General features: G+C 42.2%; 1 protein-coding gene across 8 annotated transcripts in view; it reads right to left on the minus strand.

The window, feature by feature from the left end:
• hydin (HYDIN axonemal central pair apparatus protein) overlaps positions 1 to 16352 on the minus strand; it is a 981559-nt gene that overhangs the window by 240919 nt on the left and 724288 nt on the right. For all 8 annotated transcript variants that reach the window (XM_072279252.1, XM_072279251.1, XM_072279249.1 and 5 more), the window contains 3 exons: positions 10182 to 10341; positions 8177 to 8349; positions 2601 to 2799 (listed from right to left, as the gene is read on the minus strand). In XM_072279252.1, the coding sequence (XP_072135353.1) occupies positions 2601 to 2799; positions 8177 to 8349; positions 10182 to 10341 (532 nt within the window). The remainder of the gene's footprint in view (positions 1 to 2600; positions 2800 to 8176; positions 8350 to 10181; positions 10342 to 16352) is intronic.

The following is a 16352-nucleotide window of genomic DNA, read 5'->3' on the forward strand; positions in this document are numbered from 1 at the left end:
CTTCCACCATAATCTTTTGTCTGCAAAGGACAAGCCAATCTAATGAGTTACCATGGAATAACCGTACATCTTAATCCTCTGCATCAGCCTAACATGAAGGACCTGGTGAAGTACCTTCTTGAAATTAATGAAGATAATATCTACTGCCCTACCCTAATCAATCACCTATGTCACCTCCTCAAAGAGCACAGTTAAGTTAGTAAGACATGACCTACCCTGCAGCACAAAGCCATGCTGAGTGGCCCTAAACAGGACATGTTTTTCCAAATGTATATCAATCCTATCCCTCAGGATTTTCTCTAATTGCTTCACTACTACTAATGTGAGGCTCACCAGCTTATATTTTCCTACATTATTCCTATTTTCCTTTTTGAACGAAGGAACAGCATACCTTCAGAAACATGACTGTTGCTAGTGAAGCCCCTGTACCATCTCAGTCTTGATCTCATAATAGCACACCCCACACTGCCACACTATCTTCCACGTCCTTGGTGAACATAGATGTCAAGCACTCATTGAGTACCTTGCCCCCATCCCCAGTCTTCCCGCTATCCCTTACTGGTTGTACCTTCTACCTAGTTATGTTCTTGATCTTGAGGCATGCATTTTGATATTTTTTTTAATCCTACTTATCAAGAACATTTCATAGGCCCTATTAGACTTCCTAATCCTTGCTTGAGCTTCCACCTGCTACCTCTAGAATGTGCCTTGTCTGATATTAGCTTCCTAAATTTAGCATATTCATCCCTTTTCCTTTTGACTAAATTTATAACATCTTTTGTCATCCAAGGCTCCATTATCCTGTTATCCTGGTCCTTCCTCTGTACTGGATCATGCTGGTCCGAGGCTCTGATCAGCTGGTCTTTAAACAACTCTCACATATTTGATAATAGTTTCTCCCAGTTTTCTACTCTCAGCTCATAATTTGCCTTCTCTCAGTTCAGTTGTGCTCTGCAAAGCACAGACACTTCACTATCTTAAAGCCTAAAAAGTTGTGACCACCGTTCTCAAGATGCCATCGCACTGAAAGGCTAGTCACCTGTGAGGCTTGTTTCCTAAAATAAGATGGACTAAGGTCATCCCCGGCTGGATTGTCCATGAAGATACCCTCTTGAATGCACTGAAGAAATTCTGTCCCATCTATGCCTCTTGCAAGAAGTAATTCTCAGTCAATACTGGGGAAGTTAAATCAGCAACTATGACAACCTTGTTGCTTTTACATCTTTCCATAATCTGTCTACATATCTGCTCTCCTATGATCTAGTGGCTATTGGGAGGCCTATAATATCACCCAGAGTGATTGCACCTTTCTTATTTTTTGAGCTCTACCCATGTTACCTCGGTGGATGAGCTGCTAGTATGTTCTCTCTGAGTGCAACTATAACATCCTCCCCGATCAGAAATGCAACTGCTCCACCTCTTTGACCTCCCATCGACACCAAAGAATGTGTGAACATGAACATAGAGTGGGTACAGCCTCAGGATAAAAGGACACTCCTTTAGAGCAGAGATGAGGAAGACTTCCTTCAGCCAGAGGGTAAGGAATCTTTGGAATTCATTGCAACTGACAGCTATGTGGGACAAGTCATTTGGTATATTAAAGTGGATGTTAATAGGTACTTGACTGATTAGGACAGGAGAATGGGGTTAACAGGGAAAACAAATCATCCGAGACAAAATGGCAGAGCAGACCGAGTGCATCACATGGCCTAATTCAGCTCCTATGTCTTATAGTCACTGGGTATTCAATAACTGGATCAAATTGCAAATGAGAGCTGAGCACTAATTTAGTTTGATTATATTAGATGTCTACTCTTGTTCATACATAACTGTTTATTTTGACAGAGGTTTTTCATTATAGGCCCTCCCTGGATTACAAACACCTGACTTATCTTGGTTCATAGGAAGCCCTTATGTATGAGTGAGTGTTTGGAAGACCAGTGGCATGGATGGACACAGAGCTGCCAGCTGCTGCAAGGCTGAAGACATCTTCTGCCAGGTGACTTCTCTTCCACACACCCAGCACCCCACTTCTCCTCTCACCTGGCCTGAGCCAACAGCAATCAGGGGCAGAGCTGGGAGCATGACGCAGAAATACTCATTGAGTCCTTATGGGTGGCTAGCCCCTGCTCACACTCCTGCCACAGCTGTTCTGTGATCCTCTCCCACATACTGATGTCCATTTCCTACTTACAAACAGATCCCGGCAATGAAACCCTGTCATAACTTGAGGAATGTCTACAATTGTATTTTTAATTAATTTCATAATTTTATTGAACAAGAAATTCCACAAAGAAACCTGCAGGTTCCTTCCCTCCCCATCTGACGGCATGTCTGAAATCTAGCTCCCAGCCATGAGCCAGGAGCAGTGTGCACAGTTATCCCATATCAAACATGAGATGAGATACAGGAAATAAATTCTCGTTTAATTTCCTGAGTCTCATTTTGTGTTTGACGTCAGCCTCCTCTGGCGTCACAGGGGCTTCCCTCTCACAATGCACATGCATTCTCACTGTCAGTTAAAACAGGAGCTCCTGTTGTGGTTGTGACCTCTTCCATGGGACATTATTTCACCTGGGAGCTCTCCTCCTTGCACTTACCTCCAGTCGAATGTACTTTCGTAGATTGATCTGTCTTGTGGCTCTGAAATGCATATGCACACAAAATTCAGCTTTGGGTTCGATGACTCCCTGGTCCTGCGATAGAGAAAAGTCATCACCCAAATTTTCCAGCCCAGTGATTCTCCAGGCCACTGGCAAAAGGCAAGTGTTCCGCATGTTGAGGCTCTTTGTGTCTTTCCTGAAAGGATAATATCAAAACTTGCATTCATGTGTGAGCTTGCACGTGTATGGACATTGTGAGGTGAGATACATGTGGAAGAGTTGTGAGTGTCTCGACAGGGAAACAGGGTGGCATGTATTCCACAAACTACAAGAGAAGATCAACATGTAACTGCATTTTTGGACAGATGTTAGGATGGGAACTGGCAAAGGCATCACAAACTAAAGCAAGCCACAGCCACAAAGTAAACTGCACTGCAGAAAGTCGAAGATGCCTTGAATAGAGATGAATGCTCTTGCCAAAATACTGTTGATGTCTACAGTGACACACGCTAACTACCAATAAATACAATAATGAGCATAATGGTCAGCATGGACATGGTGGGACAAAGCCCTGTCTCTGTGCCTCTCCTCAGAATAGTGCCTGGGATCCTTGAGGTTGACCAGAGACGTTGAAGAGGCTTAGCGTTTCACCTGAAGGTCGGCTCGTTCAGCAATTCTCCGTCCTTCCATCTAGATCATGTGATGGTCTGCCTGGTGTGACTTGAACCCACATTCACTTCAAAGAAGGAAGAGCAGCCAGAACGTAATTCTGGGAGAAATTTCAGCTACTGTATGTTGATAATAATAAGCATAGGGAGAGTGCAGTGTGTATCCAAAAATAAAGAATGTGTGCGTATGTGCCTACAGGTTGGTTATTTTGAATATATTAGTTAATAGCAAGTGGTTTTGTTCAGGAGAAATTAGTTCAATTATTAGGCTATCTTTTACATGTTTAGTATCCTGTGGTCACCAATAGATCTGTTACATGCATTCTCTGCTGTTAACGAACTTTAAATGCAGAGCAGACTCCATGGGCCAAACAGGCCTACTTCTGCTCCTATACCCTTTGGTCTTATGGTCTAAATGCAGCTCATGTTAGTCAGGTAAAAGGAACTAAGTTAAAATAGATGAGCCGTATTAAAGGCAATTAGCCTTAAGTGTTAATTCTGTTCCTCTACAGAATCAGGTTTCCTATCACTGTCTTACATGATGTGAAATATGCTGATTTGTGGTAGCAATACAATGCACAGATAAAATAATTACTCTAACTTACAAAATAAATAAATAATGCAGAAGAAAGGAATAATGAGGTACCGTTCGTGGACCGTTCAGAAATCTGATGGTGAGGTAAGAAGCTGTTCTTAAATTGTTGAGTGTAAGTTTTTGGGCTCCTGTACCTCTTCCCTCATGGTAGTACTGATAAAGGTTCATGTCCCAGATGGTGGGGGCTTATTAGTGATAGAGGCAGCCCTTTGGTGCACCACCCCTTGAAGATCTCCTTGAGGGTGGAGAGGGCGTGGACATGGAGGACCAGGCTGAGCCTACATACTTTCCATTCTCTAATCCTGACCATCGGAGCTTCCATGCTGGGCTGTGAATCAACCAGTCCAAATGCTCCACACCACACATCTTCAGCAATTAGCAAGAATTCTTTGGTGACATACCAAATCCCCTCAAATTTTTCATGAAGTAGAACCACCAGCACACCTTCTTTCTCAATGCATCAATGTGCTGGACCTAGGACAGATCTTCCAAGGTGCTGACACACAGAACCTGAAGCTGCCCACCCTTTCCTCTGCTCACCACTCAGTCTGAACTGATGTGTGTTACACTGATTTACCCTTTCTGAAGTCCACAATCAATCATTTGGTCTTTGTCACCCGAGCTGCTATTTCCAACACTTCTTGTTTCTATTTTCACCTTTCAGCATTTGTTTTTAATAACCAATTGGTATTTTTTGTTTAATTCCATGTTCAAAGATGATCCAATTCTAAACAGCACCATAACTGCCCACCTTTGGGACTGCCAACAACTAAAGCCCAATGATAGTCATTCTCTACTTCATAACAATTACAAATCCAGTGATGGCAATTATTAAATGATTTAGAACTTCATGGACATTTAACTGGTCTATGTTAAATAGATTAAAGAGATTAACTCTATTTGTCACACGTACAAGTGAAAATCCAGCATATCATCTGAAACTTTGACAAACTTCTATAGTTATGCTGTGGAGAGTATATTGATTGTTTGCACCATGACCTAGTATGGAAACACCAATGCCCTTGAATGTGAATACCTACAAAAAGCAGTGGATGCAGCCCAGTCCATCACTGGTAAAGCCCTCCCCACCATTGAACACACCTACACAGTGTCACAATGGGGGGGGCATTGGGGGCAAGGGTGGACCCAAATGCAAGACACATCTTGTGAGATTACTTAGATTTAGTTTATTGTTCGATACCAGCAGAGCAAGGCAGGAGCGGGAAATAGCGAACTGGACAAGGACTCAGGTCTACGACTAGGCTGGGACCAAGGGTCTGGGCTAGGACTCGGAATCTGCTCCCAGAACTAGAGGAGACATGAAGAGGATAGGGTATCGACTCCGAGCCAGAGACTGGGCAAGGACCCAGTACCTGGGTCTTGCCTCGGGCTCGGACCCCAGAACCAGGCGTGGACATGACATGGGCTAGGGAGAGGAGGAACATGGGAACGCAGAGCCTCGGTCTTGGGGAGCAGGTACATGGAACCATGGACACATACACAGAACGCAGAGTTGGGACCCCTCCTCGGGTACAGGACTTAGGGCCAGGACTCACACACGGAACAGAGAGCCGGGACCCCTCCTTGGGTACAGGACATAGGGCCGGGACTCATGACACCCCATGGGGCAACGGCAAGACGGCCTGACTTACCCCACGGAGGCGAGAACAAGACAAGACAAGACATGACTCCCCGCGGGGCAACGGCAAGATGGCCAGACTTACCCCACGGAGGCGAGGACAAGACAAGACCAACACGAAAGAACACCAGACAGTATCTATCTAGCTCCGGAGATGGAACTAGACCAAAATGCAGGCGGGGACTGCAGACGAGGGCTAGAGGTGAGAGGGGCAGAGAAGGGATTCAGACGGAGGGGTAGGACAGGAATCACAGACCGCCAGGGCCGGGACTTGACTCGGAACTTGGATGCCGCCAGGGAGCCAGGACTTGACTTGGAGCCTCCGGGTAGTGGCGAGCTCTCGACTCGGCCCGGGAACAATAGACAGCGGTTCTTGATTCCCTCCGGCGGGTTAACTGACGGACTCACCTCGGTGAGGAAATTTTGCAGGCTCGCTTTGGCGAGGTAACTTGACAGGGTTGCTCCGGTGAGGAAAGGCGAATTACCAGCACTCGCTTCGGGCAGAGACTAGGCTGGCTTTGGCCAGATGACATTGGCACGCCATGCCTTGGTGACTTTGCAAATGCTCTCGCACCGAACAGCTGAAAGCCGGAGACTATGAACTACCGGTTCAGCCGGGAGTAAATTGCCTCTAATCACCAAGGCCGAGGGACACGGGAAAACAGGGAACCAAAGGGAAACAGGGAGTCAACAGTCCGGATCGTAACATAAACAAAGTAAATTTAAAGGGACCCTGATCCGGACCATGACACACAGAGGCTGTCACAGGAAAGCAGCATCCATTATCTAGAACCCCACCACCCAGGTCATACTCTCTTCTCACTGCTTCCATCAGGGGGAAGGCATAGGAGCCTCAGGACCCACACCACCAGGTTCAGGAGCAGTTATTTACCCCTCATCCTTCAGGTTCTTGAACCAGTCCGGATAACCACTGAAGTTCACTTGCCCCATCACTGAACTGTTCCCACAACCTATGGACTCACTTTCAAAGACTCTTCATCTCATGTTCTCAATATTTATTGCTTATTTATTTATTTATTTATTATAAATTTTTGCTTTCTTTTTGTATTTTTACAGTCTTTTGCACATTGGTTATTTGTCCATTCTGTAGGGTACAGTCTTTCATTGATTCTGTTGTGTTTGTTGTATCTGTGAATGCCCATAAGAAAATGTATCTCAGGGTAGTATATGGTGGCATACATGTACTTTGAACTTTGAGTGTATATTGAAAGATACAAGGACCAACACAATCCGAGATGTGCTGGAGGCAAACATCGCTATGCCCTCAACTAACTAACCCTCACTTGTATATCTTTGAAATGTGGAGGAAACCAGAGCATTTGTTGGAAACCAACACAGTCATGGGGAGAAGATACAAACTGCTCTGCAGACAGCAGCAGGGATTGAATCCCAATCTAACAGCTAGCACTGTAAAGCGTTATACTAACCACAACATTACTGTGCCACCATATAATGTTGTAATGTGCATGATTATGTGTCCACTAATAACTAGATAAATTATCCAGTTTAAAATAACATCCTCTGTTGTTATTAGCAGATTTTAAATAATCAGTTTAATGCCCAACTCATATCATATTTTAAGCTCTCAGGTCTGTTGATCTGCTGATACTTCCTCATGAGATTATGGAACCTCCATTCTACCTTTGGCATGAGTTCTGAGCTACACACCTACTGTCCGACTTCTATACAAAGTTTAGGTACTATAGAAACTCCCTGCAGAAGATGATGGCAGCTGTCAGTTTGATTCATTACCTTCTGCCGTGGGAATCTAAAAGCAGAGGCTGGGTGCCTCTCCTGATATCATCGAATCAGCTGGGAGACTGATGACGTAACTCCAGCTCCAAATCAGAAGTAAAAGCACGACAAAGTCTAGTTGCTTCTGTCAATATTTCAGAGGCTCTATTTCCACACAGCGCGTCCCATCTTTTCTTTTACCATAGAAGGAGCTATTTCAACTTAGAGTCTATGCAATCCCATTGCCTCACTAATTTTCTGTAATTAATTCTTCCCAATATCTCCTCCCCTCAACCTTGTTTCTTTCACTTATCTCCACTGCAGTGACCTGCGTGTCTTAGGTATGTGGGAGGAGATTGGAAAACCACATGATTAGAGGAGAAAATACCAAATCCACATACACAACTCAAGGTTAGATGTGGGTGTTGGTGCAATAATTTTATCTCATTTTGAATGTCTGGTGATACTACTTTAGCTTTACTATTAAGCTAAAGTAACATATTGTTACTTGGTGTGAAAAACCACCTAAATTTCATGAGAGTGGCTTAAACAAGTCACTGCTCAATACAAAAAAACAAGGTACATATTTAAGAAGCAGCAAAGAAAATGGCATGTGAATGATTGGGACTGAGGTACAGCAGGGAGCAAGGTGGAACAAGGTGTGGCAAAGATGCTTTTAGTGCCCAGGCAGATGGCTGTCTTCTACTCCTTGCTTCCTCACACACTTACAGTATTCCCACTGGGAAAGTGACCATTGATGAGTATTAAATTGAATAGCTTTTGAGCCAAATTGATTGTTAATAATGGTGTCCCTGACACAGCTTTCAATTAGCACTCTTGAATAGAGAATACATTGATATGTCTATTTGTAACATGTTGCTGCCATATCCATTGGGGAACTTTGAGGAAAACTGACCTGTGAAGAATAATTTTGTCAAAGTGCAGCTGTTTGCGGTCAACCTCCAGCTCTGCACGGACTCCATAACAGGATACCTTAAAGAGGACCGGTTCGGGATTTTCTCGTATACAACAGACAAGACTGTCATCAAATTTCCCAGGGCTGGTTGGATAGGCCCATATCGTGATGTCCTGGAAGATATATTTGTGATATCAACTGTTGTTATAACTAAACACATCAGGCCACTGGATCTATTTATCACTGAAGACATTTACATTGCTCCTTTCAATGTCCTCATTCATTCCATGTTCATTTATTCCTTTTCATCTAATATCTCATCTGACTTCCTTGTGCCATCATTGTGTACCATGATAATGGAATCTCTCACCATGGCCACTGTTTATTCTTCATCATAAAGACATGAAAAGTGCATTCCTGAATGAGGCTTTTCATTCCAATCACAGAATGAAGAAGAATGAACTAGAAGTTTGCAGGGGATCACCATGGCGGGAAACCAACCAGAACACCTTCACCACATGAAGACCGTGGCCAATTTCATACTGATATGCCACATGTAAAAATGTCCTTGAGGTATAGCACTGATAAAGTAATTTATAAACTCCAAAATGTACCAACCAAAATCAGCAGCTAAATGTAATCTCAGAACCACAGCCTAGAGTCTATACTCAATGTTCTTTGGTGCTGATCAGCCAAATTTACAGTAGTTCTACTAATATCATCTAGAGTTTAGGTTATACTCCGTATCATCCAATTAAAGTCTGCAATAAACACTCAGTTCCATTTAAGGTCAACACACATTGTCGTTAACATTCTTCAGTACTCTACCCATGCAAACAATCATTCAATCAAAATGTACATGGCACATGTACATCAAGTTCAGATTACACTGATATAAATTACAAACACTCCAATATCATCCAATCAAACTTTACACTTTCTAAATAAAAATAAGTAACCACCCAACCCATCAAACTCACACTAACCCAAACATATCCTCATAAATATCATCCAATCAAAGTTAATACTCTAATAACATCCAAAAAGAAAACACTATTTCCAGTGACACTATTCACAGTGATCATCGAGTTCCCCTTTACTAACCTAATCTAGGACGACACCAAACAATTCCATCTTAAAATCAAATAAAAATAGAACAATATAATATCCAAACCAGCACTACCTAACGCTATCTCATTAACACTAATAAAAAAAATCTACACTAATAACATTCATGGAAAATTTTGTCTTCTCTCTCAATAACATTATCACTATCTATACTGCAATGGTCTATATTGCATCATCGCAAGTTACAACTAAAATCTTCCATGCAGTACCAATTGCATCTATAATTTACAACTCATGCATGCAAACATCATCAAAGCTATCTCACCTGTTCCCTTGTCAGCACCATCCAAAGTCTTGACTATATCCTCATAAACAGTACCAATACTGACGGTCATCGTCCCATATCTATCATGTGCAACTGAAATATTCCACTCTGTCCTCAGCTCACCCCTCCATGCTGTACTCAAACACACATCAATAAGCATCCTCATTAACTGGTAATTGGTTTATTGTTATATATACCAAGATACAGTGAACATTTTGATAACATACCATCCAGAAAGGTTATTCCATATATATGTACAAAAGCAGGAAAAAAGAATACAGAATAAAATATTAACAGCTGTCAAAATAATTTCTCTAATAACGTTAACAAATAGCCATACTGAATTGTTAACTAAATCAAAACTTATTCTGTCTTTTGTTATTCACTAAAATTTGATACCTCATTTCATTAAACAAGCACTATACTTGTTAAATCCATCCCAGTTATATATTATACACTCTTACCAATGAAAAAATAACAAAAACAGTACCTACGTACTTGTATTCAATCCTGTCAAATAAATTAAAAATAAGGAGTAGTTGCAGACTTACATAAAGCAAGGGGAAACCATGGTTCCAGTGCATGATATCATCTCAGTAAAAAGGTACAAACCCTTTCTTGATGAGCTGCAAGTGTCAGACTTGCTGGATCCACAAGGTAGGTGGCAGCTTTAACATCATGCTGATAACAGAAGGAAACTTCAGCTTCCATTGATGAGGTATTCACAACTTTGATAATCTCCCTGTTTTCCGGATGTTGGCCTTCCTTGTACCTATAATCAAAAACATCTTACAATCTAGTGACAAGTAATTAAGGTATTCGTTCTTCATTTCTATTACCTCTCCCAAGGTTCTGGGTTCCCTATTCCACGTATTTTATTGCTCATATGTAAATGCAGATATTCAAGACTGTCAGATCACTCAACCAACAACAACCAATAACATCTCATGTATAAAGTAATCCAAATTACAAAGAAACACAAATCAAAGTTTAACAGCAAACATCAGTCACAGATATCAGGACAGGCAACCAAACACTTGGTCATGGGGGTAAGTGTTAAAAGTTCAAAGTACATTTATTATCAATGTACAAGGGGTGATTGATAAGTTCATGGCCTAAAGTAGAAGGAGTCAATTTTAGAAAACCTAGCACATCTATTTTTCAACATAGTCCCCTCCTACATTTACACACTTAGTCCAGCAGTTGTGGAGGTCTTGGACCTCTAGAAAGTGTCCACAGCAGGGGTGATTGATAAGTTTGTGGCCTGGGGTAGAAGGAAATGAGTTATTAACTTCAAACTTTCTGCATAACCCCTCAAAGAGTTGAACTGCATGTGCATGTAACGAGTGCTGTATAACTCATCTCCTTCTATGTCACTCCACTCTTTAAGAAAGGAGGAAGGCAGCAGAAAGGAAATCATAGAACAGTTAGCCTGACCTCAGTGGTTGGGAAGATGTTGGAGTCAATTGTTAAGAATGAGGTTATGGAGTACATGATGACCACAGTACAGGATAGGACAAAGACAGCATGGTTTCCTTAAGGGAAAATCTTGCCTGACAAACCTGTTGGAATTCTTTGAGGAGGTTACAAGTAGGATAGGTAAAGGGGATGCAGTAGATGTTGTATATTTGAATTTTCCAAAAGCCTTTAACAAGGTGCCACACATGAGGCTGCTTACCAAGTTAAGAGCCCATGGAATCTGGAAGGATGAGGGGGGAATCTCATTGAAACCTTAACAGGCCTAGACAGAGCAGAAGTGGAAAGGATGTTTCCCATGTGGGACAGTCTAGGACAAGGGTACATGTACGGCAAAGATTGATAGGTTCCTGATTGGCCACAGCATCAAAAGTTACTGGGAGTGGGGCTGAGAAGGGGAAAACGGGATCATGCATGATTGAATGGCAGAGCAGACTCGATGGGCCAAATGGCCTAATTCTGCAATGTCTTGTGGTCTTATGGTCTAAATAGACAAAGCATAGGAGGTGGGAAAATGGGATTAATGTAGATGGGCAAAAAGTGAGGCTTGAAGGACTCAAGGACCTGCTTCTGTGCTGTTTGACTCTGTGACACTTGATTATAGGATGGGCAATGCCCAGCATTATTGTCCATCTTTAATTGTCATTGAGAGGGCGATGGTAATTCAGCTTCTTCATCCACTGGCATATTTGAACTGAAGGTACCTTAAGTGTTCTGCTTTGGAGCCAGTTCCAGTAGTATATTTGGTGGAAAACTTGGTGATATATTTACAAATCTGACTTTAAAAGAAGCACAGGTGGGAAAAGTCTCTGGCTTGGAAGGAAGTGTAGATGAAGACTTGGTAAGTCACTACGGTGCACTTAATGGATGGTATGTGTTGCAGGCACAATTTGCTGGCAATAGAAGGTTTAGTTTGGAGGACGGGGTGCCAATCACTTAGGATGTTGTTTTCAATGATTCTGTGTTTCTTGGGTACTGTTATAAAGGCACTTTTACAGGAATGAAAGAGTTTTCCATGATAGTACAGATATTTCAATAATAGACAGGTTTTCGGTAGTCAGAAGATAGATGATGAGTCACTTGCCACTAGAAACCTATGGGATACTCTTACATTTCTGATTATTAGTAGGGAGCAGGCTGAAGAAACCAAATAGATTTGTATTGCTGTTTTTGGAAGGGACCTTCCAAAAGGAAGACTATCGTAAGAGAGAAAACTGCTTAGAATATTAGGCAGGATTGGTTCCAGAATAGAATATTGAAGTCAAACGTTTCTTCAGTAAAAGTGGTGGGTTTTAGGAATATTATATGGGGTTTTCAAGAGGAAATCAGGAGATTGAAAAGGATTGATAGAAATATAATTTCAAGGTCAGAGGAGATTGGCCAGCTTGCCAAGGAAAAGTGAGGGAAAGTATATCAAGGGCTGGAAGGAGGCCAGGAAATTCAAAGAAACACAGACATGGTTGAAAATATGATTAAAATCACTTATTCCAGAGGCAAGAGGGAGGAGACCAGAGGAGAAATTCTTTTGAAAAGAGCATGCTGCTTGCATAGACAGAAAAAACAAGGATTTTAAAGAAACACACACAAAATGCTGGAAGAACTCAGCAGGTCAGACATAGGATTTTAATGAGCTGCCTGAAGGATGGGAGAAAGATGCTCAGGAGAACTTGTGAAAGGAGCACAAAGACAGATTCCAGTTTGACTGTTGTAACGGTAAGGTTTGTTCGTGTTGCCAGCACTAAACACATGCATGAATATCAACCTGGTTGTATCTGGTCATCTCTTTACAATTGGTTTACAAATGGAATGAAACATGTTCTGTTCAGTCAGTGGAACCAAATATACAGACTGCCAGTGTAACCAGCAACTAATATTCTTGAACATGTTTACTATAGACATTCATTCAGGGAATTCGGGCAGGGTAAATGATGGGAAGTGTAGCCAGGCAGATAATTATGAAGATGATAGGTATCATCCTGTCCCTGGTGAGTAAACATCAAGACAAAAATATCAGATGTTCATGGAATACAAGAACCTTGTACATTACAGAGACATGGTCATGTGCTGAATCAAATGTGTGTCAATCTTGAAGTGCAGTGGGACTCAGAAAGGGATGACTTGTTTACTCACAGTCTAAAGGTTGACGTAAGCTGCTGATTCCACCACTGAATTAGGGTGAAGATGCCACAACAGAGTTGATCTTTTGAATCATAAAAATCACAATAATAACCAGAGAATAAAGTCAATTAAACTTGATTAATGACATTCTGTTATTGTGCTTTTTCATGATTCCCAAAAATTCAAGCTTGTCTTTGTACCTTGACTGTAATTCACGGCCTTTCAATTACATCATAGCTTGACTGTAACTTAGTTCCATCTCACCTGGGTTCAGTCCTCATTGTGGGTGCTGCCTGTGCACAGCTTGCATCCTCTCCCTGTGATTGTAGACACACAAGACAGCAGATCTTGGAACCTGGAGTAGTATACAACCTATTGGGTGGTTTCAGCAGGGAAGGTGTGGGTCATCTATGCTGCCTGACCCACAAGATCCTCCACTGTTTAGTGGTTGTCCCTGTGTATTATGTTTTCCTGGGCTGCTCTGGTTTGGCCCCATGTCCCAAAAACATGCAGGCTTGTAGGATAATTGGCTGCTATGAATTACCCCTAGTGTTAAGATAAATTGTAGAATCTGAGGTGAATTAATAGCAATGTGGGGAGAATAAAATGGGATTGTAAATGGGCGATTGATTGTCTCCCTGCTGCATCTTTCTACTATTATGGCTGGTACCATTACTAGTGACTGACGACAAAACTTCTTCCTTAAACTGTGAATATTTTGCCCGAGAATATTTGGCAGTTCCACATTGTCCACATCACCGAGATGTAGCTTTGACTCCTACTTTATCACCCTCTCAAACTGAAGTTACCAATTAGCATCATGTGCCTTGTTCCACTTGGGATATTACCGCAGCATCCACAACATAAAAGGGAAGGGATTTATCAAACATGAATATTCCACAGACAGGTACAGGCATGGAAAAGAAAGTTTCCGGAGACAAAGGTGGAATCTAGAGTCAGATCTTTCTAGGCAAATGGATCAACTCCCAGTTGATTTCCCTACATTGTATTCTCCACTATGTTATTATTGTCTGAAATTGTAGGGTCAACGAAGATATTGACGGCTACGACTATTATTTTTCTTTTCTCTCTGGCTATGGAGTAGTGACTGCGGATGGGAGGATGGCTACTGTTCTCACATTAGTTAAGAAAGGACAAACCAAATAATTACAATCCTATTAGCTTAACTTCAATGTTGGGCTAACTGCAGGAATCTGTTCTAAAGCTCAGGATAAATCTTCATTTAGAAAGTCACTTATTAATGAAGAACAGTCAGTATGTATTTGTCAAGCAAAAGTCACATCTGACTAACCTGACTGCAGTTTTTCAGTAGGTAACAATGAGTGATGATGAGGGCAGTATGTTTAATTATTTCAGTAAGACTTTGGCAAGGTCAAGATTCGAAATTTAAAATTCATTTATTATCAAAGAATATATAAGTTATACAACCTTGAGATTTGCTTGCTCACGGGTAGCCACAAAGCAAGAAACCCAAAAGAACCCAGCTAAAGAAAAAAATAAATAAATAAATAAATAAAAATAAAAGACCAACATGGTTTACAAGAGAGAAAAAAAAAATGCAAATCACCCAAACATTTAAAGCGAACAACACCATTCCAACCCAAAATTGAGTCCTCAGATTGGAACCCAGGAGCAGCCTGGAGTAGGACCCAAACCTCGCTGATCAGTTCATCACACGAGTGAGCATGGAGCACAGCAGCCAGGGCAGTCTTCTTGCCTCAGCTCCATTTAGATGACCTTTGCAGAGAACAAGCAAAATTGGCTCTTGTCCCGACTGTCACCCTGTCTTTTCAGTCTATCTAGGCCAGCGTTTAAATTAACCCAAGGATGGAACAGCAAAAGGCCCCATGCCCTGGAGAGAGGAGTGACCATTGTGGAGAAAAGGCGAAATTGACTCTAGCCTCTGATCTGGGCCAGCATTTAATTTGTCTAAACAGCATATTGTACATTGCACTGCGACCCAGGCACGGCTGCTGCGAAAGACTCCGCCCACAACTTGCTCTGGGTCCGGATATTGCCACCCACCCTAAACTGCTCCCACGCTCTTCAGATCAGTTTGGCACCCAAGAGTGACCCAACCTTGCATTTTGAGCCAATTATATGGGCACTTAATCTCTGCCCTGACTTCTCCTTTTGGCACCCAGACAGATCCAATTTCGCACTCGGGCCAGTAGAACGAGCATGGGAACTTCTTCGCCCGGGATTCTGCAACACACCATCTTGGCTCAGCCCCCAAATTTGCCTTGTCATTATTCGCCCCTTCACTGTTTGTGACAATAATAGACAATAGACAATAGGTGCAGGAGTAGGCCATTCAGCCCCTCGAGCCAGCACTGTCATTCACTGTGATCATGGCTGGTCATCCACAAGCAGTACCCCGTTCCTGTCTTCTCCCCATATCCCTTGACTCCACTATCTTTAAGAGCTCTATCTAACTCTTTCTTGAAGGCATCCAGAGAATTGGCCTCCACTGTCTTCTAAGGCAGAGCATTCCACAGATCCACAACTCTCTGAGTGAAAAAGTTTTTCCTCAACTCCGTTCTAAATGGCCTACCCCTTATTCCTAAACTGTGGCCTCTGGTTCTGGACTCCCCCAACATTGGGACCATGTTTCCTGCCTCTAGCGTGTCCAAACCCTTAATAATCTTATATGTTTCAATCAGATCCCCTCTCATCCTTCTAAATTCCAGTGTATACAACCCCAGTCGCTCCAATCTTTCAACATATAACAGTCCTGCCATCCCGGGAATTAACCTTGTGAACCCACACTGCACTCCCTCAATAGCAAGAATGTCCTTCCTCAAAGTTGGAGACCAAAACTGCACACAGTACTCCAGGTGTGGTCTCACCAGGGCTCTATACAACTGTAGAAGGACCTTTTTGCTCCTATACTCAACTCTCCTTGCTATGAAGGCCAACATGCCATTAGCTTTCTTCCAACATGCCATTAGCTTTCTTAATTTAACACTATTTCCTCAGGAAAAGTATTCTTAGTGATGTTTTTTGTTGGGTTTCATAGTTTTTTGACTATCAGAACCTGCTGCATACATTCAGTATCGTCATCTTAACTGGTAGTCTTATGTATAAGGCTAGTCAATGGAGTAAGATCCAGAACACGTGGCGATAGGAACAAGAATCAGTCACAGACACTTCAAAGCTGCTCCATCA

Source organism: Mobula birostris, chromosome 15 (assembly GCF_030028105.1).
Source record: "Mobula birostris isolate sMobBir1 chromosome 15, sMobBir1.hap1, whole genome shotgun sequence".
Lineage (NCBI taxonomy): Eukaryota > Metazoa > Chordata > Chondrichthyes > Myliobatiformes > Myliobatidae > Mobula > Mobula birostris.